This window comes from Staurois parvus, unplaced genomic scaffold, assembly GCF_062004578.1.
Source record: "Staurois parvus isolate SC_StPar_1 unplaced genomic scaffold, SC_StPar_1.0 ptg000517l, whole genome shotgun sequence".
Taxonomy (NCBI): Eukaryota; Metazoa; Chordata; class Amphibia; order Anura; family Ranidae; genus Staurois; species Staurois parvus.
Window position 1 is genome coordinate 964,363 of NW_028318313.1, and position 25,558 is coordinate 989,920.

Sequence of the window (25,558 nt, forward strand, 5' to 3'; positions counted from 1 at the left end):
TTCACAGGTAGTCGGTCAGGAACAAGAACAGGAGCATTGTCAAGATCAAGCCGGGGTCATGAACAGGAAAGCAGAAATTATCACATCCTGTGTGCGCCGTCATACACAGATGTGCGCAAGTGTACCGCCGTACGCTTGTGCACACAGGCACAGACCCAGGTATCCGTACACAACATCTGCGTGCATTCTTGCGCAAATTAGCGTGACCGTGCTGGTTATTGCCAAATCTACCAGTTCTTCATTGGTTAGTTCCCTGAGACATAGCAAGGTCTGTACCTAAAGCTGGCCATAGCTCAAACAAAAGTTTTCATAGCAAACTTACCAGCTAGCCAGCAGGAATAAAAAAACAAAATGACCCTGTCTAACAATTTGTGTTAAAAACACAGGATATGGGTGCACATATTTGCAAAAATATGTGGAAGCCGCACTATCTCGTTAAGGCCCCTCGGTATAGTGCAGTCCTAACTCTTATGCTTGAAAGTATACACATTGGAACATATATAGCAAGGGGACAAATTAAGGACAGCTATGCCTGCGGGAAGTCCAGTCTTCCTTAAAGGTGCAGGTACACCTCAGAATCCCAGCAAGAACACAGTGGCAGCTGAAGGCATCAAATGTGTCCCCACACCAATTCCAGTAAGCATGCAATAAAAAAAAATGTCAACCGCCCCAATTTATAACCTGGCCACACATGCATTGAATTTTGTCCAATTCTTACCCTATTCGCTGAAAATTTGTTCTGTTGAGGGGCCCTGTTGGCAACACTTGGATGACAAAAGTTGACGTTTTTTAAATCAACTTTTGTCTAAGGAGCAGGGTGGAAAATTGACCACAGCAGGAGCTTTGTCCATCTATGCTGTTTAGCATGGATAGAGAAATCTGTTATTTTTCTAACTTTCAGCCCCCATGTGTTTCTGACCATCTTTATTGTGTGGTGGTGTTTTTTTTATCAAGAAAATCAGCTGATTACTTAGAAATCCTCTTCATACCTAACACCTTCAGTTTTTTACATGTATATCAGTAGAATCAGTGACTTATCTTGGAGTTTTGACCACTAATGACATCCTGTTTGAGCTCATTTGAAGTTAGTATGGTATGTCAGTCTAATATTGTCTTGTTTCATTGTATATTTCCAGGTTGTCTATGATGCAAACACACTGTACATTTTTTCCCCAACCTCAGAGAGCCGTGACCAGTGGGTGAAATGTATGAAAGAAGGTGATCATTTTCTGATATTCTCTAAGGATTGCCTAGTTTTCTCAGTTTATAAATACTATTTCAGATTCATAGGGGGGCAGGCATTCTATTACACAGCAAGGCAGTGCACACTTGCTGTTGGGGAGGGGGGGGGGGCATAAAAACAGACAGTTGAGCTGCATTTTCTACCACCTAACCTTAAGCAAAGGCACATGGTTGCAGTGTGGTGGTGTGGCATTTACAAGGGTAACATAGGCGGTGAGGAAGCGATATCACCTCACTGCCTGTAAACCGCCTCTGAAAAGTGCTGTAGTGCAGTTTGTGTGGATTAGGGAAAGCTGAATTCTAAGTATGGAACTGTGCTAAAGTAACAACCTAATCCTGAATTCTGGAGCCCTGCATTGTGGTAAAACCCCATAGGAGTTCTAATCTTTCAGCACTCCATCAAAAACTAAAAAAAAGTTTTTGCTGGGCAAAAACATAAAGTAAGATGTAGTAATAGATCCAAATGGCAGAGATAAAGCACACCATACATTCCTGACATGCCACAATATGCAGTAACAGCGTTGTTTTTCAGAAAAGGTCCACCTTCATTCTTTGAACATCCATCTTTGAGCTAAAGTTTGTGACTTTGAGTTTCCTCTCCCCTCAGTGATCAGACTTCAACTTTTTAACTGTATAGCAAGACAAAATGTCAATGGCTGCAGGGACTGATCTGTGTCAGACATTTGTCAATAAAGCTAAACACTACACAGGCACCAATATTTACATGACTGTGTTATCTCTGAGCTGCCATCTCAGTCCAGGAAATGGATGGTGACCCTTGATAATGTCTGAAAAATGCGGTTGCCCTCTGTTAGGAGAGAAAAGCAGACAAAGGGATTGTCAGGGGAGTACTGTGATCTCTGTGAGAGATAATAAATACCCGGAAGTGTAACAATGGCATATTACTAAGCATGACCCATCTCTTCAGGGAAGCCTACCCCACCCTCACCTAACGGCCATTCTCCCTCTTTCCTCCCACCCCTCATTCCCCTCAGCCACTTCCTACTGTACCTTTACCCCCTCCCACCTAGATTGTAAGCTCGAAAGAGTAGGGCCCTCTTACCCCTCGTACGTTGTTTGTTGTTTTTGTACTGTGCCATGTATTGTCCCCCCCTCTATTGTACAGCACTGAGCAAACCCTTTGGCGCTATATAAACTCGAAGTAATAATTTAACATGAAAACATTTGTCTGATGTCAGGCCCAATTTAAAGGATAAGTGCACTTTTGTAAAATAAATAAATAAATAAATAAATACACATTTTTTTTGCAGGTAAAGAATGTGCATTTATTATTTTTTTTTCTCAGAAGCATGCAGAGCATTTCACCCACAATCAGCATTTACTGAAAAGCAGGAATAAATAATGAACAAGGGAGTTCATTGAGAACTGCAGTCCATCTGCCGCGGTGACATAAGGGATGTAAATTTCATTCATTCACAAAACTCTGTGAAAGAAGGACATGACTGTATGGGTGGAGTCCCGCACAGCTGCACTGTTTTTAAATTGTGACAGTGGGTGTGGGGAGAGGATCCCCCGCCTGCTGTTGCAATGGGGGATCATGGGGGGGGGGACTGTTTTAGTAACATGTTACATGTCACACCTTGAATACGAGTGTAGCATGTAACATGTTACCAAAGGTGAATATGGCCTTTAAGTTGACCACAGTCATTGGATTTGATATACTAAAGGAGAATATGTTCACCGTGCAAAGTTAAATGATATTAAAGCCTAGCTCTAGGAGGAAGCCCACATTTAGATTATGATTCTCATTCATTTGTTTTCTCCTGCAGCCAGTCGCCAAGCTGCAGGCACCCCCACCTGTTTGTGAGTGGCTCCTTAGCTATCAGCTGCTGTCTCTCCCTCCAGCAGCAGAAGAGGGGGAGAAACTGGCTTTCAGCTGCTGGAGGGAGAGATACACAGTGCATCATTCTGCAATTGCCCTCCCTCACCCCATCGATCCTCCTGCTGGTGATACCCCCCTGATAGCAGCCCTGGGGTCAGTCCTCCCCTGCTCACCAGGTCCCTAGAATTTGCCACCCTAAGCAAACACCTTGTTTGTCTCACGGTATATACAGCGCCGGTTACACCTGTATTTAGGGTGAAATACGTAACTCGCTGCAAAGGGACCCCCCCCCCCCAGTCCCAGTGACAGCATGTTGGTGTTCCTCTCCTTTTTTTGGGGTGAACTTAGCCTTTAATTTTTTTACTTGGCTTGGTGAATAAAGGGCAATCTGTGTTAAATTCAATCACCTCTTTTTTATTTAATTCAATCAAACTTCTCCTTTTTTAAATTATATTATATGTTCACATAGAATAAAAACATAGAAGAGTGATGGCAGAAACAGACCAAGTGGTTCGTCAGTCTGGCCCTTTCTCTAATGTTTGTGTCTGAGTATCTGAGTATAGATCTGTTTGTCTCAAGCATCTCTGAATCCACTTACTGTTGACAGAAGCAAAAGAAAAGTCTTCCACACAGATCACAAGCGTTCCATGTTTGTTGTAGAAACTTTCCATACACGTGACAATGGCAGCCCGTGCCTAGGACTGTCCTGCTAAAGCGTTTCACTTAATCAGGGCTGAATTGTAGATACGATTAAACCCTGATCAGATGATATGTGCAAATGGAGCAGTCCTAGGATGGAGACTGCCATTGCCATGTCTATGGAAAGTTTCTACAATAAACATGGACACTTGTGATCTATCCAATGTGCAGCAAACTTTTCTTTCACTACCTTCTATTGCTCCCAGCCTCCTCCAAACCTCCAAATTCCTGTTTTGTTTTGTTTTTTTGCTGTTGTGATCCAACTTTCTGTTAGAGGGTGGCGATGTAGCCACATTCTTTTACTCTCTACTGACATGGACTAGGGACTATGGGATGTGTAGTGTGCATAGAGCAGTGCACATGACCACTACTAACATGTACTGTTCGTTACAAACAAATGGAAGTCAGGGGAAAAACGAGAGCTTTGGGAGCTCATGGAGGGCTACAAGGAAGAAGAAAAGCACCGTAAGAAGCAATTTCATAACAAATCAGATTACATTCTATTAAAGTGATAGTAAAGGCTCGAATTAAAAAAATAACGGATGTGTTATACTTACCTGCTCTGTGTAATGGTTTTGCACAGAGCAGGCTCGATCCTCTTCTTCTCTTCTGGCGTTCCTGGCCCCTCCCCCCTGCTCAGTGCCCCCATAGCAAGCTTCTTGCTATGGGGGCACTGGTATATGCTTGTACATGCTAGCTCCCGAGCCTGCTCTGTGTGTCAATGAGACACACTGAGCACGACTCAGCCCCACCCCAGCTCTCTCCTGACTGGATGTGATTGACAGCAGTGGGAGCCACTGAGAAGAGAGAGAGACCAGGGAGAGCCAAGGCTTCTGTGCACAGCACTGGATTGAGATGGGGCTCAGGTAAGTTTTAGGGGGGAGCAACACACAGAAGGTTTTTTTACCTTTATGCATAGAATGCATGAAGGTAAAAAACCTTCAGTCATTACATCCACTTTACGTAGTGTGTGTGAATGGATTATATTTGAAAGATGATTATATTATTTAGTGTTACTTTAAGCCATGCACAGAATTCTCTCATTCAGCCTACGGCATGTGTCCATATATAGCCGCTTTATCTTGAAGATGTTTTTTAATTCTCTGATAACCATTGTGTTCATTGTAGGAATAAAGAACAACAACTATATCTTACACAAATATCACCCCAGTCTTTGGTCAGATGGTGTTTATCAGTGCTGCAGACAAACAGAGAAAATGGCTGCAGGATGTGAGGCATATAATCTCTTTGGAGGTAGTAAGTAACTTTTAATTAATCATCTAACTCATGCATATAAGCCTCGTTATATGTTTCTAAACCCAAAAACAAACATTTTATATATTGCAGTGTACTAGTCAGACATGGTGGCTACATATTTTTTCTTTTTTCAAGAATTTTTTTCTCTGTTTTTCACCTGGTGATCCTGCCAGTAACACATTTTCTGTACTCGGATGACAACGCTTACTCACTGTACTGTACTGATGAAAGAGCAACATTGTCTCCTGGACTGCTCTTATGGTTTGGATGAAAAATATAGATAGTGAATCTACCTAGTGGGACACAGCAATAGAAACAGACAAGGGTTCTATTCCTTCCCCACTATGTCAAACTGGAAACAAAATTTGGGCTATGGGAACATTTTAAAAATTTAATATATTTCTCATATATAATGTCTCATATCTAAAAAGCTAATCTGTCAGTTATTTTGGAGATCATTTTTCTTGTTTCCAAAAAAATGTGTTGTGATTTTTTTAGATTAATTTTTAATATTTCTGACAATAAAAATTTGTCTTATTAACTTATGCCTTCGTCTTTGTTTCTTTTACCCAGCATCAAAGCCCCTGCCACCTACTCCAGATGCTAAGGTAAGACCAGGAGATGGCCTTAAAGCATATGTACATGTCTCTGTACACACTGGGAGGCATGGTAATACTCCTGTCTGCTTACAGATATTATTTAGACTAGCAAAAGTGTGCCTGTTCCAGGATAAGCAAGGTTGAGGCTCTATGTACACTACACATCCCATAGTCCAGACAACAATGTTTTTGTCTAGGCTCCAACAAACTCAGACTTAAAGGATAAGTTCACCTTTCGTAACGTGTTACATGTTGCGCATTCAGGGTGTAACATGTTAGGATCAGACTGGCCCCTGCTCCCCCCCGATCCCCGCTTTGACAGCTAGTGGCTGTCAGCATGTAGTCCTCAATGAACTACCACGGCGTTGTGAAGCACTGTGGTAGTTCATTCATTCTTCCTGTCAGTATATCTGCTTGATCGTACATCCCGAGCTGCTGATCGCTAGTGCAATGTTTTACAGGCTCCTGCAGACAAAAATAATAAATGCACATTTTTTTACCTGCAACAAATGTGCCTTTATTATTTTTTTCTAAAAGGTGAACTTATCCTTCAACCACTTGCCAACAGTGCTATAACCGAATGATAGCTACAGCACGGTTGTCCAGTTCTTGGAGGGCATCATATGATGTCTTCCCAGAACACGCCTCCCACGCACCTCCCATCGGCAAGCATCCTACGGACACAGCTCATCACATGAGGTAAAAGGCCAATCACAGCAGCTTTTTACCAAGTGACCAATGACACAGCAGATCACAATGTAAATACAGTTGTCAGTTATCGGCAGCACTTTCCTTACGCTGTCACAACGTGAGGAAAGTACTGCTGATAACCGGCAAATGACACAGAGAACATCTGCCCCAATCATCAGGGCACCAGCAGTGCCACCCAGCAGTTGCGTCCATCAGTGCCGCCAGTCAGTGCTGTCAGCCAGTGCCACCCATCAGTGCTGCCTATCAGTGCCCATCAGTGCAGCCTGTCAGTGCCCATCATTTCTGCATATCAGTGCAGCATCATCAGTGCCTCCTCAATGCCCACCAGTGCCGCCTCATCAGTGCCACCTCAGCAGTGTAGCTTATCAGTGCTGCCTATCCGTGCCACCTCATCAGTGCCCATCAGTGCTGTCTATCAGTGCAGCCTCATCAACGCACATCAGTGAAGGAGAAAAATTACCTGTTTGAAAAAAATAAGTCTTTGTTTCTATTATAAAATTTTACAAATTGTTGCTCTTTTTTTGTTTATAGAGCAAAAAATAAAACACCCAGTGGTGATTAACCATTAGCCGCCCGGCCAATGGCCGTTTGGCGGCTTCAAAAGTGTTGCTGCATTCCGGGTGCACGCCATTTGGCGTGCTCCCGCACATGCGCAGTTTGCGCTAATGCAGAGCGGCACAGCAGCGCGATCTGTCACCGGCCGTGTACCTCGGACACGGCCGATGACAGGTCCGAGTACCGGCTCCCGTTGCTGGTACCATGTGACCTGCTGTGACCAATCACAGCAGGTCACATGACAGTTGTATACAATGGATGGCTTCATTCATGCCATCCATTGTATACTAGTGCCTAGCTGTGAATGGTCACAGCTAATCACATGCACATGTCATGTGATTAGCTGTGACCAAATCACAGCTAAGCACAAAAAAAAAAAAAAAAGGCTGAATGAATCGATTTCATTCAGGTAAATACTTGCTTATAGCAAAGTAATTCTTTGCTATAAGCAAATTGTGTAAAAAAATAAAATAAATAAATACTGATCACTTCCCCAAAGTAGTACAATGTTACTATGGTAACATTGTACTACTTTGGTCATAGTAAAAAAAATAAAAAAAAGTAATAAAAAATTAAAAATAATAATAATAAAAAAAATATATATATTTTTTTTTTTTCATACTGTCACCAGTCAATGTCCCTGTTCACCGCCATGCCAGTTATATGATGACGCTGTACTGCACTGGTGACAGTATGTAAAAAAAAAAATAGTGAAAATATTTTTTTTAATTTTTTCATTTTCCGAAAAATTATGACAAAAAAATACAACTTCAAAAAACTCGCCATGCCTCTTATGAAGTACGTCAGACTGTCTACTGACAGGGGTCATTTGGGGATATCTGTACTATTCTGACATTCTTGGACCTCAGGAAATTAGATTGGCTGTCAGTACTTCAGGATTGATCAATTTTCTATAACTTTCCTTCAAACTAAATAATACATCCTAATTTGTGTTATTTTCACCAAAGACATGTAGCAGAATACATCTCGGCCTAAATTTATGAAGAACAATTATTTATTTGTAAACTTTTATAACAGAAACAAAGAAAAATGTGTTTTTTTTTCAAAATTTTTGGTCTTTTTTTGGTAATTTAGCAAAAAATAAAAACCCCAGCGGTGATTAAATACCACCAAAAGAAAGCTCTAGTTGTGTGAAGAAAATGATAAAATTTTAGTTTGGGTACAGTGTTGTATGACCGCGCAATTGTCATTCAAAGTGTGAGAGCGCTGAAACCTGAAAAATGGCAGGAAGGTGTAAAATTGCACGGTATTGAAATGGTTAAATACCACCAAAAGAAAGCTCTGTGTGTGAAAAAAATGATAAAAAATTTCATATGGGTACAATGTTGCATGACCGCGGAATTGGCATTCAAAGTGCGATAATACTGAAAGCTGAAAGGGGGTAAAAGAGCCTGGTAGGCAAGTGGTTAAGGGATGAGGTGTCCATTCTTTGATTGTACTGCTGTAAAAGCCAACTGAGTCTTGCAGTTAGAAGAAGCATGACAAACAAAAGGAAAAGTGCAGTCATGAGAACTGTAGTAATAATGAGGCAAGGTTAATGAATACTCCAATGCCCTTAGTAGGACTGTCTGTCTGTGCCTCCAAACAAGCATTAAACATGCAACTCACATATCAAATGTGCTCATTCGCCCAGGGATAAATAAACCACATAGTGCAAAAATTAGTCAAAGGAGTATAAATAGGCTATCCTAGGAAATGTTTTCCAATCAGAAAAAACAGTGTCTACAAAGGTAAAAAAAGTGTCCATTTTAATAGAAAAGCAATGAAAATGTGGTGGGTTGCAGGTGTGGTGTTGGGAGTAGAGGACCAAAATTAGATTCAAGGCATTACATGTAAATTGAGAGAAGCATACACAGGCTTGGTGAAAGAGGGGATACAGGTACAATGGTAATGGAGGGTGCACAGCTGTGGTAATGAGAAAGGGGACATAGAGGTCCAGTGTTGGGGGGGCTTTGAGCAGGCATGAGAGGAGAAATGCCTACAGTAGAGGTGCAATGGTGAGGGGAGAAATAAAGGCGCAGTAGAGAACAAAGGGTGGATTGAGCAGGAATAGATGAAGAGGGCTGCAGTCATGGTGATAAAACAGGGGGCGTGAAGGTATCCTGATGAGAGTGGGGTATGGGGTGGATAATGTAGATTAGATGGTTGTCAAGGTCCTACCTTTCCTCAGGACTTGTGCTGCTCCATGTGCTGGCATCCATTTTAGGTGTCTGCAAAGCATTGTGGGATCCTTTATGCTTTCTACCCCCTGCGGCTCCTCCCCCAGGAGGTAGCAGCTTATCACATATAAGTCTGTAATCGCTTTACTGCCTCTCTGCCTCGGCCTTGTCCTATCCGAGTTGTCGGTCATGAGGAGTATGAGGTGAGCCGCATCCTGGACTCCTGGTTTCCTTCTGCGGATGTTCATGCTCCTGCCCTCCTCTGCGCTTTTTGCGTTCGCTTTCCCCAGAAGCCTTATGTTGAGCCGCAGAGGGGGAGGGGCCCTTGAGGAGGAGGTAATGTCAAGGTCCTACCTTTCCTCAGGGCTTGTGCTGCTCCATGTGCTGGCATCCATCTTAGGTGTCTGCAAAGCATTGTGGGATCCTTTATGCTTTCTGCCCCCTGCGGCTCCTCCCCCAGGAGGTGGCGGCTTATCACATATAAGTCTGCTGTTTGTAACTGTCCATTGCATTTGTGTCCTGTCTGTTGCACAACATCAAGCTCCTGTTTAGTTTCTCATTGCTCTCCTGGATACCGACTCGGCTTTGGCAAGACTCCTTCCTGTCTTCTGACCCCGTCTCTGGCGACCATCCTTCCTGGCTTCTGACACCGGCTCTGGCGACCATCCTTCCTGGCTTCTGACCCTGGCTCTGGCGATCATCCTTCCTGGCTTCTGACCCTGGCTCTGGCGACCATCCTTCCTGGCTACTGTTCTACCAAGTCATCCGCTGTTGCTGTTGGACTTGCATAGACTCTGTCTTGTTTTTGTATAATAAACCTACCTTTCATTGCACCTCCTTGTGTGTCTGGCTCCTCGCTCCCTGACACTGGTGTTGGGAGCAGGGTTGTGGTGGGAATAGAGGGTAGTGTACATGTGAGATGGTGGGGTGGGAAGTTTGTGCATGCAGGAGGGGTATGGTGCACTAAGCAGCATCTACAGAGATGCTGCCAGCCAGCCAAAATGATGTTAGGAGTGCTCCCTCCCTGCACAGAATCTGCCCATTTCTCCGCTCACAGTGCCTGAGATTCTGACAAAAGGGATGAAGTTATGCTAATAACTTTAAAGTTCTCTGAGTCAGTGACCTGGAATAATCATGGAAAACATTTCTGACTTTACTCTCTGCACACCTGTACCAGGTCAGATACATTTAAAGTAAACCTGTCAAAGACTTGAGTATTTCAAAGTTCACTATGAAAAATTCATGAATACAGGTTACCTCTAAGGTGAAACCATGTCTAAGCAATTAGGAAATACCAACCTGCAGGCTGATAAAATTATATATATAAAATAAATACAAATATCCTTATCCTCATATGCAGGTCTCAGTATACCTTTGTGGAGCATGTGTTGTGGCAGGGAAAGCCACATTTTGGAACACATTCTGAGAGCCTCCTTTCAACGTGTTTGTTCAAGGCCAAACATTTGCGTCTCCTTCCATACTTTGTAGTACACTAGCTTGATGCAAAATAAATAGTGTAGAATAGCTCCTGGTGTATTGTGTCAATTTATTTTTTACATGGTTCAGAATGTCTATGCTGTGATTTCCTGATTAGAAGTAGAGGGGGTAGACATACATGTATGGGCAGTTCATAAAAGTATTTTAATAGAAAGGGTTTATATTTTTCTAAAAATTGTGTATTGAGGTCATGCAGCTAATACCAGTAATATGCATTAAGTTTCCTGATGCTTTTCTTTCTTTTTAGAAAAGGCCTCCACCTCCTTTGCCTCCAGCACAGGATCAGGTGGATAAAAAGGAAGAGGATATAGCAATTGCAATGTTTGACTTTCATCCCGTGGAGCCCCATGACCTTAGACTGACCATAGGGGAGGAATATGTGGTTCTTGAAAAGAAGGATGTGCACTGGTGGAAGGCAAGAAATAAGTATGGGTAAGGGAAATGGCCAAATATCATTTCAGTAGCTGATTCATACTATAATGCAAGAACGTGGCCAGTAGTAATGCAGTCAAGACATATTTGACAGGAGCTTATCTGGATTTCATTCTGTTTTGGCACAAGTGAATAATAAAGTCTTTGCATACTGTCTGCCCTGTTTCTATCACTAAAATGACAATTAAAATCAGATTGTTTTGTTGGAGGCAACAAGATATTTGGTATGTGTACAGAGCCATGAATAGGCTGTACAGTCCACCAGCAAAGACTGTGCAGAGGTAGTGAACATTGATGTGTGTCATTATAACTATATAGAATCTTGATCTCAGTAGATGGTGCACTTTCTCTCCCACTGAAATAGTCATGATTCTGGATGTAGCACTGCAGTTCCAAGGCATGGAGATATGGCAGAATAAAATTGTAGAAAATATACGTTGTGCTTTGGTGACACTTTCTCTAATTCAGGCCATAAACATTTCCATTGAACTTAGGAGATGATATTCTTGACTATATGCACCAGTGAAGTACAAAGTACAAAGTTGTTTCAACCGCTGCCCCACAAACCCTGATTTTGAAAGGGCAAGTATAGGTTCAGATAATATATTGGCCAAACTGATATTTGCAGAGATAATAGCCCCATCTCCTTGATTAATTACATAAGAATGTTGTTTATTTAAAGGTAGTTTATATACCGGTAAATAAAAATGAACATTTCCTATATACTGGTAAGTGACCACAGTAATCTAATCACTTTTTGACAAATTTACTGTAGAAGCTGCACTTGATAAATACATTTTAATATGTACATTAATCCATATATCATCATATTTTCCCCAAAAACACCCATATTAGAAAATTTGCCTAGTTCTCTTTAGTGGAAGGATTTGATCTGTTTACCCAAAAATATGCATGCTTTCCTTTAACTTATGACAAATTCCCTTACCGATTGCATAATCTGGAAGTTTAGCATTTATATTGACAATTTCGATCTGCTAAATATGATTGGACCTGTCGCTGGGTTGGGTAGAGTAGTCCAAGCTAGCTATAGCCTTGTTAAGGTATTTTTAAGAAAGAGATTACATTTCAATAGCACTGCTTGTGTCGTATGTTGAACAGTTTTTAAAGTAATAATTAGTAATAGAAGTCCTTGCAGTAAATGTATAATCAAATCTGAACTCCAAGGTAAACAACAAAATACAAATAGTTAAAAAACTTGTATTTAAGTTGTGTACTTGACAAAACAGTTGTTTTATACAACTGGTATTGTGGTCTTAAAAAAATCTGGCAGAGGGAATAGCCAGGTCTACTTTAGTTCAGAAAAATTACTTACACTTCCCCTACTTATCGACTGGACACTGAAGAAATAATCAGGTGATCATCCGCTTTATATTCTAGCTAACAAGCTCCCAATATTGGATAGGAAAGGAGTGAGAACAGTATGAATGTGGACAGTATGTACAGGAGAAAATAACGGAGGGTACAGCACTGGGCAGTATGTACAAACGAGGTGTGCAGAGGGTATGACAGCAGGCAGTATGTGTAGGAGAGGGCTGTGAAGGATATGGTTGCATCAAGTCAGAGAGGCCCTTACACGCCTGTTCTTCACAGATTTCAGCTTTTTTTGCATTCTGCATCTGAGGCTTCCCCACATCAGCGGCATCAAACTTCTAAGGTAGGCGGTGGAAAGACCCATTGGATCTACTCCCCTTCTACACAAACATTGGTGGGCTGGGAAGGAGACAGCAGCACATGGTGGAAAGCTGTCCCACCATCCCTGTGGCCATCTATCTTGCCAGCTGATCACAAAGGCAGCCACTGAGCCACAAGACAATGGCTGGGCTAGTATAGAGAAAGGGGAAGGATGTGTGGAATGTGTGCTCTGGAGGCATAGACTGCTCCGCATTCTGCAAGAACTTTGGTTTGAAGGGAGCAAAGACAGTAATGTGGGGATCCAGGGACAGACAGAAGTATAGCTGAGAGATGTGAAGTGTTCTCTGATGTCCTCAGTCTCTTCAGCAGAAGTGTTGCAGCCTCTCCTCCTCGCACATCACTGAGTATAGCAATTGTCCTACTGGAGCATGGAGGTGGATGGGATTGAGTTTAGCATGACAGAATTATATTGGGCATGGGGGGGGGGGGGGGTGGTAAGGTGGGGAGTGTGGGGACACCAGGGGGTCAGACAAACAGGAAAGAGGGGGGAGAAATCACTAGTGGTGGCAAAATCACACAGTGGCAAAATTAAACTCTGATTCATGCATTATTACCCAGAGAAAAAATGAAACTATGCTGACAAAACCATACTCAAACTTAGCTATTATTAGGGATATAAGTGGATAAAATGGTGATATTTTATATTTATCTAGACTTGGGGTGGTAACTTTTTCCTGGAAACATGTATTTTAACCCTTCTATTATACATCCAAGCAGTACTGTTAACACAGACACATGTTGCAAAGTTAAATATAGTTCTAATTTAAAAATAGTAAGCCCTTGTGTGAAAATCCTGCATGTGGGCCTTGTTTTGACATTTTTGTACTTCACCATTTTCTTGCATAGAGGATATTTAAATCTTCTCACCTTGGCTTACCAGGCAGAACTTTAAAGACATGCTTATACACATGATGCCCTCACTGTGTCTCATTTTAAAATCTGAAAACGTTTCCCTATTGCACTGAAACATTAAATTATGCCACAACCTCAAACCAAACCAAAATTATAAGGATTTCACCTCATGTGCGCCTATGTGACTTGGAAAGTATGCAAATGCTAATGCTTTTTTCCAGTAACTGCTTGTTTTTCTCATTTTAGACAGGAAGGCTACATTCCCAGCAACTATGTGACAGAAAAGAAACTAGACAATCTAGATCAATATGAGTAAGTTGTTAATTTTATGTTCTAAAGTGTCTCAATCACATGATGTGCGGTTTTACAGCATTGCCATAAAGTTACTGCACTTTAGCTAATGCAAGCCAGATATTTACACAGGAAAAAAGCAGAACATCACTCTCTTGGAAAACCAGGATATTTGTTTTAAAATGCAACTGTTAGACCAGAAAACACAACCTGTTACCACTTTTACCCAATTCCATCCAATGGAAGTACAGTCCATTATGTTGCATTTTGTAAATATTTGCCTCTGCCTTCCCTCTTTACTGCCTTCACTTCACTGCTAAGCTTGATCTTTCTAGCTCAGCAATTAAATGCTGAGGTTAGAGAGTGGTCTTGTCACGTATGGTTTGGAATCTTTGACCCTCTGTGCAGCCTGTATGCTATCACGCGCATACAGGTAGTAGTATACTACGACACACATGATCACTAGGAGTGCTGAGTAGTGCACAGAGACACACAGGAATCACTAAAAGCAGAACAGAAGAGCACAGGGACACAAACCAAGAGGCAGACGTGGAACACAAAGTGAGACAATGAAGCAGGCTATAGACTAGGAGTGCACAGGTGCTAGTAACAAATGTCAGGCTGAAACTTACATGTGCTCACATAGGTGCAGGAAGGCTGGGAGCTGGAAAAGGTACACAGAGGAGCTAGAGGCACATCCCATGAAAGAGCAAGTGGTGACACCTTAACTTAAGTAACCATTGACACCAGTGACCATCAGCTTCAATAACCACTGATCACCACTGTAAGGTGTCTCTTCTTCCACTCACCACAAATGATCCTTCAGGTTTGGAAGGGTCGTGTGTGTCTATGCGGGTCAATAGGATTGTCTATAAGACTGCTAGATCAAACCAGTTCTCCCATGCCATTGAAAAAATCTTAGCAACCCTAGACAACTCTTCTGCACCATTGATAGATAAAACCTTGCTGTCCCTCCACAGGATCAACACAGCTCTATAATACATTCTTAGATGTTTCTCCTCAAAAATTTACAAAATAAGGCATCAAACTCTTTTCACACCATACTTATCTTCCACATCGCTTCCTGACCCACCCAGTTTTACTGGTTCTCCTATCTCCCACTTCTCTCTACTTGACTCTGCATCTCTGATTAAATTGGTCTCTAAAATTACATTTTCCACCTACATACTTGATCTTACTCCCATCCATTTATTGAAATCCTGTTTCATTTCTCCATACCCCATTGTTCTCAATATCATAAATGACACCGTAAGCACCAGTTTTCTACCAACAATCCTCAAAACTGCCCCTATCACCCCGGTACCAAAAAAACTCAATATGGCTCTGGACATTTTAAACAACTTTTGCCCAATATCTTACTTACCCTTCCTTGCCAAAATCCTTGAGTGGGCTGTGATTTCTCCGTTACATAACCCCCTGACTTTAAATAATCTTTTGAACCCCTCCAATCTGGTTTTTGGCAAATGCACAGCATAGAAAACGCCTTGGCCAAAGTCACTAACAACCTTCAGTTAGCTTCTGATTCCAGCTCCCTAAATATACTTATTCTACTGGATCTTAGTTTTGCCTTTGATACTGTATACCACAATCTCTTACTTTCTCACCTTGAAACCAAATATGGTGTCTCAAAATTGGCTTTGAAATGAATTAATTCATATCTTACTGATTGCTGTCACTTTGTTTCTCTTGGCGGATTCCAGTCTGAAATCAGTCCAGTCAAATTCGGTGTTCCTCAGGGTGTAATCCTGGGTCCCTTACTTTTTAGCATTTACGTTTCCACTTGGCCAACTGCTTAGATCACATGGGCTCAATTATCACTTGTATGCTGATGACACTCAGATATACATCCACACAAAACTGGATTCTACTTGGGCTGCTTTTCTCCTATCCAATGTATTTGTGATATAAAAACTTGGATGGCCCACAATTTCCTTCAATTAAACTTTGACAAGACTGAAGTCATGTTTATTGGCACCCCATATCAGTTATATAAGTCCGTCCTGACATCTTATCTATAGTTGACTCTGTACTTGGGCTTCAGTCTACAGTGAAAAATCTAGGAATGATATTTGATGCTAGTTTAACCTTCGATCCTCATGTACAAAATGTTGTCCAAACATCTTTTTTCCACTTGGGAAACATTGCTTCGCTGCGTTCTATGCTATCATACACTTTAGATGAAAAGCTGAACGATACATTTGTGTTCTCCTGACTAGACTACTGCAATGCTCTACTTGCTGGTGTACTTAAAACTACTATTAATCAACTACAATATGAACAAAATTTTGCAGCCAGAATCCTCACGAGGTCTGGTACAAGTGACCATATTACCCCTTTCCTGGAGTCCTTGCACCGGCTACCCATCAAGATTCGCATAGACTTTAAGATCCTCTGGTCACCAATAAGGCTGTTCATGGCTTGGCGCCTGGTTATCTGTCTGTACTTCTGTGTGTCTGCCCTTCTCACCTACACTCAATGGGAGACAGAGCCTTCTCCTTCTATGCCAAAAAACTCTAAAATTCACTTCCAAAGAACATCAGAGAGTCATGTTCTCATTCAAATCAAATCTAAAAACTTTTTTCTTTAGACAAGCTTTCACGTAATTGTCTCTTTTTTTTCCTTTGTTTTATCCTGTGTATTTCTTTAACCACTTGCCCTCCTGAGGATTTACCCCCCCTTCCTGACCAGGCCATTTTTTTGCATTATGGTGCTGCGTTACTTTGACTGACAATTGCGCAGTTGTGCAACACTGCACCAAATTAAATTTACGTCCTTTTTTTCCACTATTGAGTTTTCTTTCGGTGGTATTTGATCGCCTGTGCGGTTTTTTATTTTCTACGCTATAAGCAAAAAAAGACTGACAATTTTGAGAAAAAAACTATATTTTGGACTTTTTGCTATTAAACATGTCCAGTAAAAAAATGTAAAAAATCGAATTTCGTCAAAAATTTAGGCCAAAATGTATTCTGCTACATGTCTTTGCTAAAAAAAAATCCCAATACGTGTAAATTAATTGGTTTAAGTGAAAGTTATAGCGTTTACAAATGGCGGTATAGATACTGGGATTTTTTTTTTCTACCAGTAATGGCGGTGATCAGTGACTTTTAGTGGGACTGCGGGATATGGCGGACATTTTGACACTGGGGGGGGACTAACTTGGTGTCACTGACATCCCCAGTGACACCGATACAGTGATCAGTGCTCAAAAACAGCACTGACACTGTACTAATGGCACTGGCCAGGAAGGGGCTAATGTGAGGGGTGATCAAAGGGTTAACTATGTGCAGGGAGTGTTTTACTAGACGGCGGGGGGGGGGGGTTTGCTTCACTGTAAGCACACTGATCGAGATGGCTGTCCCAAGCAGTGTGCCCGAGCTGACAAGGAGGAAGACTGTAAACAAAACAGTATTCCTTCCCGTCAGCGATTGTCAGTAATCACCGGGCACCAGCGGGTGGTTACTGGCCGGGACCCGGTGATTGATATCCGCAGCCTCAAATGGCGGCACAGATGTCTATGCAAGTCGCACCTGAAATTGTAAAAAATAGTGCGGGAACTACTTTCAAAATCGGTATGACTCGAATTGGCATTGATTTGTATGGTTCCATTGTGGACAATAGGGTGCAACTTGTCATGTGATTTGAAAATGTCAAATCGCATGACAAGTCACACCGGTGTGAACCAGGGCTAAGTAACCATTGACACCAGTGACCATCAGATTAAAAACCTCTGACATCACTGTAAGGTGTCTCTTCTTCCACTCACCACAATATTGGAACACAATATTGATTTCAAGTGAAATGAGGCATTTTTCCATTGACCACCAATGCAAAACATTGTTTCTCCCAATGACCATTAATATAAAGAAACTAAGGGGCATATTCTCCAAAGACTGCTAGTTTAAAGGCAGTCCTTATGCTAGAATCTAAAATAATTTGGTGTTTCAGTGTGTTGTGGAATGTTAACATTATATATTAGGCTTAATTTACCAAGACAGGGGAGTTGTTTTAGCTCCACTTCTTAGTTTGTCATCACATAAATTGGACATCGGCGGCCAGCAGAAATCTTCAGCGCCTTCAGCTGAAATGTTCCCTTCTCCAGACCCACAAGATCCCATAAACATCTATGGGGCTGTCTATATATTTATGACATTTTAGTTAGAGATAACATAATAGGGGGAGGTGAGAAGGTTGCAATTAAACCCCGAAAAAGATAAGATTTCTGCGCTAAGTGTACCAAAGGAAAAAATAAAATGAAAGGATAAGTCCATCTTTTGACACAAAATAATAAATGCACATTTTTTGCAGGTAAACAAATGTGCATTTATTATTTTTGTTTTGGGAGCTTGTAAAGCATTGCACCAACTATCAGCAGATTGCTGGTGCCATGCAGGTCTCCAGCAGACCTGTCAGTATATCTGCTTTCTCGTATGGGATGTGTGCTGTTACACTTGTGTAAAAATATAACGCAATGCATAGTCATGGTTAATGTTTATATTACTGTGAATTGAATTGAGAATTTATATAGTTAACTTTCCTTAAAGTGGAGGTCCAGTGGGAATTAAAAAAAATAAATAAAAGTCAGCAGCTACAAAAACTGTAGCTGTGGACTTTCCAAAAATGGACATTCACCTGTCCATTGATCCCACGGTATCCTCGCTCCGGCTGAGTTGACCGACTGTCCTGTCTCCTTGGCGCCGGCATCTTTAGTGTGGGCACCCGGCTGTGACAGCTTGTGGCTTCACCCGGGGGGACAACTTCTGCTTCCGATCTCCTAGGTAGTCACAGTGGAAGTGGGAGTGGGTATCGGTCAAATTCGAATACCCCCTCCCCCCGCTCCCCATAGGTGCCAATCCTTAACGAGGAGCGGGGGTCAAAGGCTTACAGTGGAACTTCCCTTTTGGGTGGAGCTCCGCTTTAAGCCATTGTTTATTGACCTCAGTATAGTTTGTTAATATACTGCCATCTTGTGGTCATTTGGTTATGCACCATCTTTTTCTGTGTTCCCTCCCATTTTTATGATGTATTTCCTTCTTCTCCTTGCAATGTTTTGTGGGATAAAGATGGCTGCTATTCTCACACCAAATGTTAATCTGCTCGCAACAGGGAACACATTACCATGTTTTGACCTGCAAATACAGTCTTTTCAATCATCTGCCACATCTTGTTGTCTGCTGTTAACCTACTGCATTCAATAAAAGATGGATGTGAAAAGATATTTGGTGAGTTCAGCTATCTGACTGTCCGTGATGATTGTATCTGCCTATACAGGCCAGGCATAGAGGTCTCAGCAAATGGTAAGCCACTAATACAACAGTTGGAGTCAGAAAAGGATGTACAGGCAGGCAGATACACTGACAGAAGAATCAATTAACTACCACAGCCCTGTGAGAACTACAAGCCGACAGCTGCTAATTTTGACAGCTAGCAGGGGAGAGAAGTTCCCCTGTTAGCTGTCAAAGCGGGGGAGCGGGGTCGGTCTATTCATAACATGTTACACCCTGAATATGGGTTTAACATGTAATGTGAAAGGTGAATTTATCCTTTAAAAAACCCCATCACACTAATGGTCCGAATACAAGGTGCAGGTGTGTATATTTTCTACAGTATTCTTGATTAGCTGTCAATGTCTAACAAAAATAAAGTATGCATTACTCCTATATATTTTATATTTAGTATTTTCTTTTATATTTTTCATGGAAAGGGGTAAGGGCGCATACCTATTAAAATTACAGTACCCCTCCTTCTGCTCAGTGTTTGATGCTGTCTTTGATTACATTTATTATTTAAAATAGCTTTTGTTTTCTTTTTGGGTATTATATGCCTATGAAGAGAGTCTTCTAGCAAATTACTTACAAAAACATATAGAGTACTGCAGTAGCATAGGCCAGCTATTTCTAGTAGTTATCCACTTCCCTTTTCAGACCAGAAGTTAGCAGATTTGATCTGTCTATAGTTCAGTAATAATGTCTAGCTCAACTTGTTTGTTTCAGGTGGTACAGTAGGAATATGAACAGAGGTAAAGCAGAACAGCTTCTCAAAATGGAAGTAAGTATTATAGTAGGATGATGACTGGAGATAATATTTAACACTACAACTGACATTTCATTGTGCAATGTACTCAGCTAATGCATTGCCAAATCAGGAAGTAGCTATCATTTTATTTTTCCAACTGTAACTGTAAAAGTTTAAGGTTGTTTTTGGAAGCAAGTATGCAATAACATGGAACTGCAGACAAACACTTATTATATTTTTATGTGATTTATTTTATTTGGCAACCCCATTGTAGTCATTTTCAGTGTGCTGTAGTGCGTATGAAGCATGATGATACTTCTGTTTCCTAATACAGCTTTGCAGCTTCTATGTCAGCTCTATGCCTCCTGCCTGCTCAGTGGAGAATCAGCATCATCACATCACATCACAATCTAATGGGGAAGCTCGTTATATAATATGTGATATAGCTGATAAGGAAAAAGAATAGTTTTCCTGTGTAATACAACAGAAAAGACAGGGGAAATTAAAAACTAACAGGTAGTCTACATAACTGTGGTAAGGAATAGTCTCCAAGAGTTAAGTATTCAGTGTAGAAGTAGTAGGCCTTACCTGATTGGAGTTTGAAAGTTAGGTGGCAGGAAGGAGCCTCATGGGTAGGATTGTGGAGGCTGCTGGGAGTTCATTCTAGAAGGTCCACGAGGAAAGAAAAATTATTGTTTGGCAACAGATTTAGAGTATAATGAGATTGTCATGGCAGTTTAATGTGCTTAGGAGATCTTTGGGGTTCTGTAAAAAGGTGAGATGGTTGCAAAGTAGGGAACCCATCTGGTGGCCTGGTGCCCTCTTCCCTGTGGATTTGATGTCAATTGTTCTATTAGGGGCTCCGGACTTTGAGAAGTTGGAAAATTTTGGAGCTGTCCTCGAGCTGGTGAAGTGCAACTGGGGACAAGGGACACCAAAGACCCCTTCTCATAACCAACAGTAGTTATGTTACTTAGTTGGTTTGTTTTGTTTGGTTATTGTTATTTTGAACTGTTAATTGCTTGGCTTGGTTTATTGGGAGTCACACAAGTGGATGGAAATAATGAATTCATCAGTCATATATAAATCACATGACTGATCGAGCATAAATACTAATAACTTTGCCTGGTAAAACATTTCACACATTCTTTACATGTAATTGAACTGTGCTTTTAACTGCTTGCTTAAAGATCTACAGAAGACATTGTAAAGTAGACCTTAAGCTACCCAGGTCAGACCTGGTCACAGTGAGATGTTTTGGGTGTTTGGGAGAATTAATGGGCACAGGTTGTTGAAGTGTACCAGAATGGAACCTGTCTGCATGTTAAAAAACATGCAAATACAGACAATGATTGGGGGCAACATTTCTACTTTGCATTCTTGGATATGGAGATGCTGTAATTGAAACTTAATCACCTGTGGTCATAAAAATCACTCTGCTTTTTGTCTTCCAGGATAAAGAAGGCGGGTTCATCCTTAGGAATTCCAGCCAAGCTGGCTTGTATACCGTGTCACTTTATACAAAGTATGCAGGGTAGGTTTGTAACTGCTATTCAGAGACCCAATAACTACTATGATTAAAAGATCACTAAAACCTAATGCGTAAGTTCACCTTTTTACAAAAAAATGAACTAACACCCTACACCCTTTCTACACCCTTGGTCCCCGCTACACTGACAGTACCATGGGTAATTAGCTGTCACTGCCTATGCAGCTGGTGCAGTGGCCAGGATTTTGAAAGCCCCACTCTTCTTCTCCTTCTTCCCTTGGGGTTCCCCGTAGGGTGGGTCAGAACGATTTAGGATAGCCAAAGTGGTCACTTGCCAGCATGTGACTAATTAAAATTGATCTGATCTGTCCCGGACACCTTCCAGAAGCCTTAAGGAAAGAAGGGGAAGAAGAGCTGGGCAGCACAGTAGCTAAATGGTTAGCACTTCCGCCTGGCAGTACTAGGGTCATTGGCTCAAATCCCAGCCACGGCACCACCTGCCTGGAGTTTGCATGTTCTCCCTGTGCCTGCGTGGGTTTCCTCCAAGTACTCCGGTTTCCTCCCACACTCCAAAGACATGCTGGTAGGTTAATTGGATCCTGTCTAAATTGGCCCTAATATGTGTATGTATGAATGTAAGTTAGAGACCTTAGATCAGGGGTGGGCAAACTTTTTGACTTGAGGGCCGCAATGGGTTCATATATTGGACCCGGGGGCCGGACCAAGAGTAGATGAATTATGTTTATGTGTCATCCATAGTAAGTATAGTAATATTCCCCCATAGTAAGCATAGTAATTCATCCACCATTGTAATTCATCCCCCATATAGTAATTCATCCCCCATAGTAATTCATCCCCCATATAGTAATTCATCCCCCATATAGTAATTCATCCCCCATAGTAATTCATCCCCCCTATAGTAATTCATCCCCCATAGGAATTCATCCCCCCTATAGTAATTCATCCCCCCTATAGCAATTCATCCCCCATAGTAATTCATCCCCCATATAGTAATTCATCCCCCATATAGTAATTCATCCCCCATATAGTAATTCATCCCCCATAGTAATTCATCCCTCATATAGTAATTCATCCCCCATATAGTAATTCATCCCCCCTATAGTAATTCATCCCCCGTATAGTAATTCATCCCCCATAGTAATTCATCCCCCATAGTAATTCATTCCCCATATTAATTCATCCCCCATATTAATTCATCCCCCCTATAGTAATTCATCCCCCCATAGTAATTCATCCCCCATAGTAATTCATCCCCCATATAGTAATTCATCCCCCATATAGTAATTCATCCCCCCTATAGTAATTCATCCCCCATATAGTAATTCATCCCCCATATAGTAATTCATCCCCCATATAGTAATTCATCCCCCATAGTAATTCATCCCCCCTATAGTAATTCATCCCCCATAGTAATTCATCCCCCATATAGTAATTCATCCCTCATATAGTAATTCATCCCCCATATAGTAATTCATCCCCCATAGTAATTCATCCCCCATATAGTAATTCATACCCCATAGTAATTCATCCCCCATATAGTAATTCATCCCCCCTATAGTAATTCATCCCCCATAGTAATTCATCCCCCATATAGTAATTCATCCCCCATAGTAATTCATTCCCCATATTAATTCATCCCCCATATTAATTCATCCCCCCTATAGTAATTCATCCCCCATAGTATTTCATCCCCCATATAGTAATTCATCCCCCATAGTAATTCATCCCCCATATAGTAATTCATCCCCCATAGTAATTCATCCCCCATATAGTAATTCATCCCCCATATAGTAATTAATTCCCCATATTAATTCATCCCCCATATTAAGTCCCCAAGTCCCCCCTGTGTCAATTCACTTATTTTTGCTCCGCGCGTTCCTCTCGCCGTGTTCCCACGCCGTTCCGGTGTAGCATGAAAATCTATCTCCTATGAGGATCTGTCCCCCTCGACGTATCTGTGCATGTGCCAGTTTCAGGCATTAGCAGCCGATCGGCGATCTCCAGCACATGCGCAGATACGTCGAGGGGGACAGATCCTCATAGGAGACAGATTTTCACGCTACACCGGTCTTCAGGGCGGACTGTGAGAGGAGCCTAGCTCCGCGGGCCGGATTAAGAGGTCCGCCGGGCCGTATACGGCCCGCGGGCCGTAGTTTGCCCATTGCTGCCTTAGATTGTACACCCCTTGAGGGTTAGGGACTGATGTGAATGTACTATATATATATATGTGTAAAGCGCTGCGTAAAATTGATGGCGCTATATAAGTACCTGAAATAAATAATAAATAAATAAGAGCAGGACTTTCAAATCTCTGGACTGCTACATGGGCAGTGACAGGTAGTCACCGATGGAGGTAAGCACATCAGGGACCAGGTTTGGGCAGGGTTTAGGGAAGGTCTACAGGTGTGGCATGCAGCCACATTTATGACGGCAGCAAGAAAGCCTGGGACACCCTTCTACACATCAACAAACCTAGCTGGTAGCATCAGTTGAGTATATATAAGGGATAAGGCTGGATCTTTCCCACCTCCCAACTGTCTTTCCCGCCTACCTCCATTCCCGCCCACCGGATTCAGCCGAAATAGAAGCTGATGTTCAGCATGGCTGGATCAAGGGGATGCTGTGACCACCCAGATTTCAGCTGGGTGTCTGTTTCTTCTCACTGAGCTCCTCCTCCTTTCCCCTCACTGAACACACACAGTCTGGGCACAGGACACTGTGCAAATTGAGGCTGTGTCTGCAACAGAATGCAATCTCAATTATGTGCTGTATGGGATGACGAGATCTGCTGAATGCCCTGCCAACATTAGCCCCTGTCCTCTGCTGAGATGACTTCTGTACACTGCCCTACTGACCTCATCCTCTGCCCTTCTGTCCCCATCCTCTGCCCTGCTGATCCCATCCCCTACCCTATTGACACCGTCCTCTGCTCTACTGACCCTCTGCCCTACTGACCCCTGTCCTCTGCCCTGCTAAACCCTGTTGTCCGCCCTGCTGAACCCTGTTCTTTGACCTACTGACCCCTGTCCCCTGCACTGCTGACCCCTTTCCTCTACCCTGCTGACACCTGTCCTCTGCCCTATTGACACCATCCCCTGCTCTGCTGACCCCTCCCTCTGCCCTGCTGACCCCATCCTCTGCCTTGCTGACCCCATCCTCTGCCTTGCTAACCTCATCCTCTGCCCTGCTAACCCCATCCTCCGCCCTGCTGACCCCATCCTCCGCCCTGCTGACCTCTGTCCTGCTGACCACCTGTCCTCTGACCGGTATCGTGCAAGAAAAATTTTCATGTTTGTCCCATCAGATAATTTCACATGACCTTTCCTGATCAGCTCTCAAAAGCTGTGTACTAATATGATCGATTCGAAAGCAGTATTTTTTTATGATTTTCTGATCGTGTGTACGGGCCTAAAGGGAATGACATCACTGCTCCCTGTAGCATCACCAGGTGACAGTGGCAATTTTGGTGTCAGCTGCAACAGAGAAACAAATGGTAGGGAACCACTGACAAAAAGACTATTAGTGGGTTGGGGGCAATTTGTAAAGACAATGTCACTTTTCACGGAATAGGGAAGGTTACAAGTTAAAGTACAGGGTGTATGCTCTCCTCCTCTGTTCGAAGCTCCAGCATATGGGCAGAACTTCAGCGTCATCAAATACAATACAGGGACATTAACTCTGTATTGTACGTTGAGGAGGCTGGAGTGCGTCAGACGCAGCCTAGAGATCAGGTTGCAGTGCTGGAGGAACCTTGCTGGAGCAAGGAGCAAGGTAAGTATTTACACATTATTCATGCACTCTTAGACATAAGCATTTAACCATTGCAGTACAGGGGGCTACTGTATGGGTGATTTTTTTTTTTTAAATTTCTGAAGTTGGATGTTAACAGAGAAGTATGGGTTATATTAGAAAAAATAATTTTACTCACCTAGGTTGATGCAGCACAGATCCACAGCTGCATATGTCATCCGCTGATCACTCAGTTCTCCCCACCACTCTGAACAGAGAGCCAGGACCATCAGCTACTGGATCTCTGCTCTACCCTGCCAGTGGTCACTGTAGCAATGGGCTGGGGAGGGAGCGGCTGGCTCAGTCTCCCAGCTATGCAGCTGAGAGGCAGAGCCAGCTGCCAGTCCAGGCTTCT

The 25,558-nt window shown here is 42.3% G+C and overlaps 1 protein-coding gene across 3 annotated transcripts in view; it reads left to right on the forward strand.

Annotated features, from left to right (window-relative positions):
- TEC (tec protein tyrosine kinase) overlaps positions 1–25,558 on the forward strand; it is a 145,688-nt gene that overhangs the window by 92,817 nt on the left and 27,313 nt on the right. For 2 of the 3 annotated variants that reach the window (XM_089690119.1, XM_089690117.1), the window contains exons 4-10: positions 1,137–1,218; positions 4,913–5,041; positions 5,615–5,649; positions 10,831–11,015; positions 13,827–13,892; positions 19,883–19,937; positions 21,359–21,438. In XM_089690119.1, coding sequence (XP_089546245.1) covers positions 1,137–1,218; positions 4,913–5,041; positions 5,615–5,649; positions 10,831–11,015; positions 13,827–13,892; positions 19,883–19,937; positions 21,359–21,438 — 632 coding nt within the window. The remainder of the gene's footprint in view (positions 1–1,136; positions 1,219–4,912; positions 5,042–5,614; positions 5,650–10,830; positions 11,016–13,826; positions 13,893–19,882; positions 19,938–21,358; positions 21,439–25,558) is intronic. The other variant, XM_089690118.1, reaches the window with a different exon arrangement.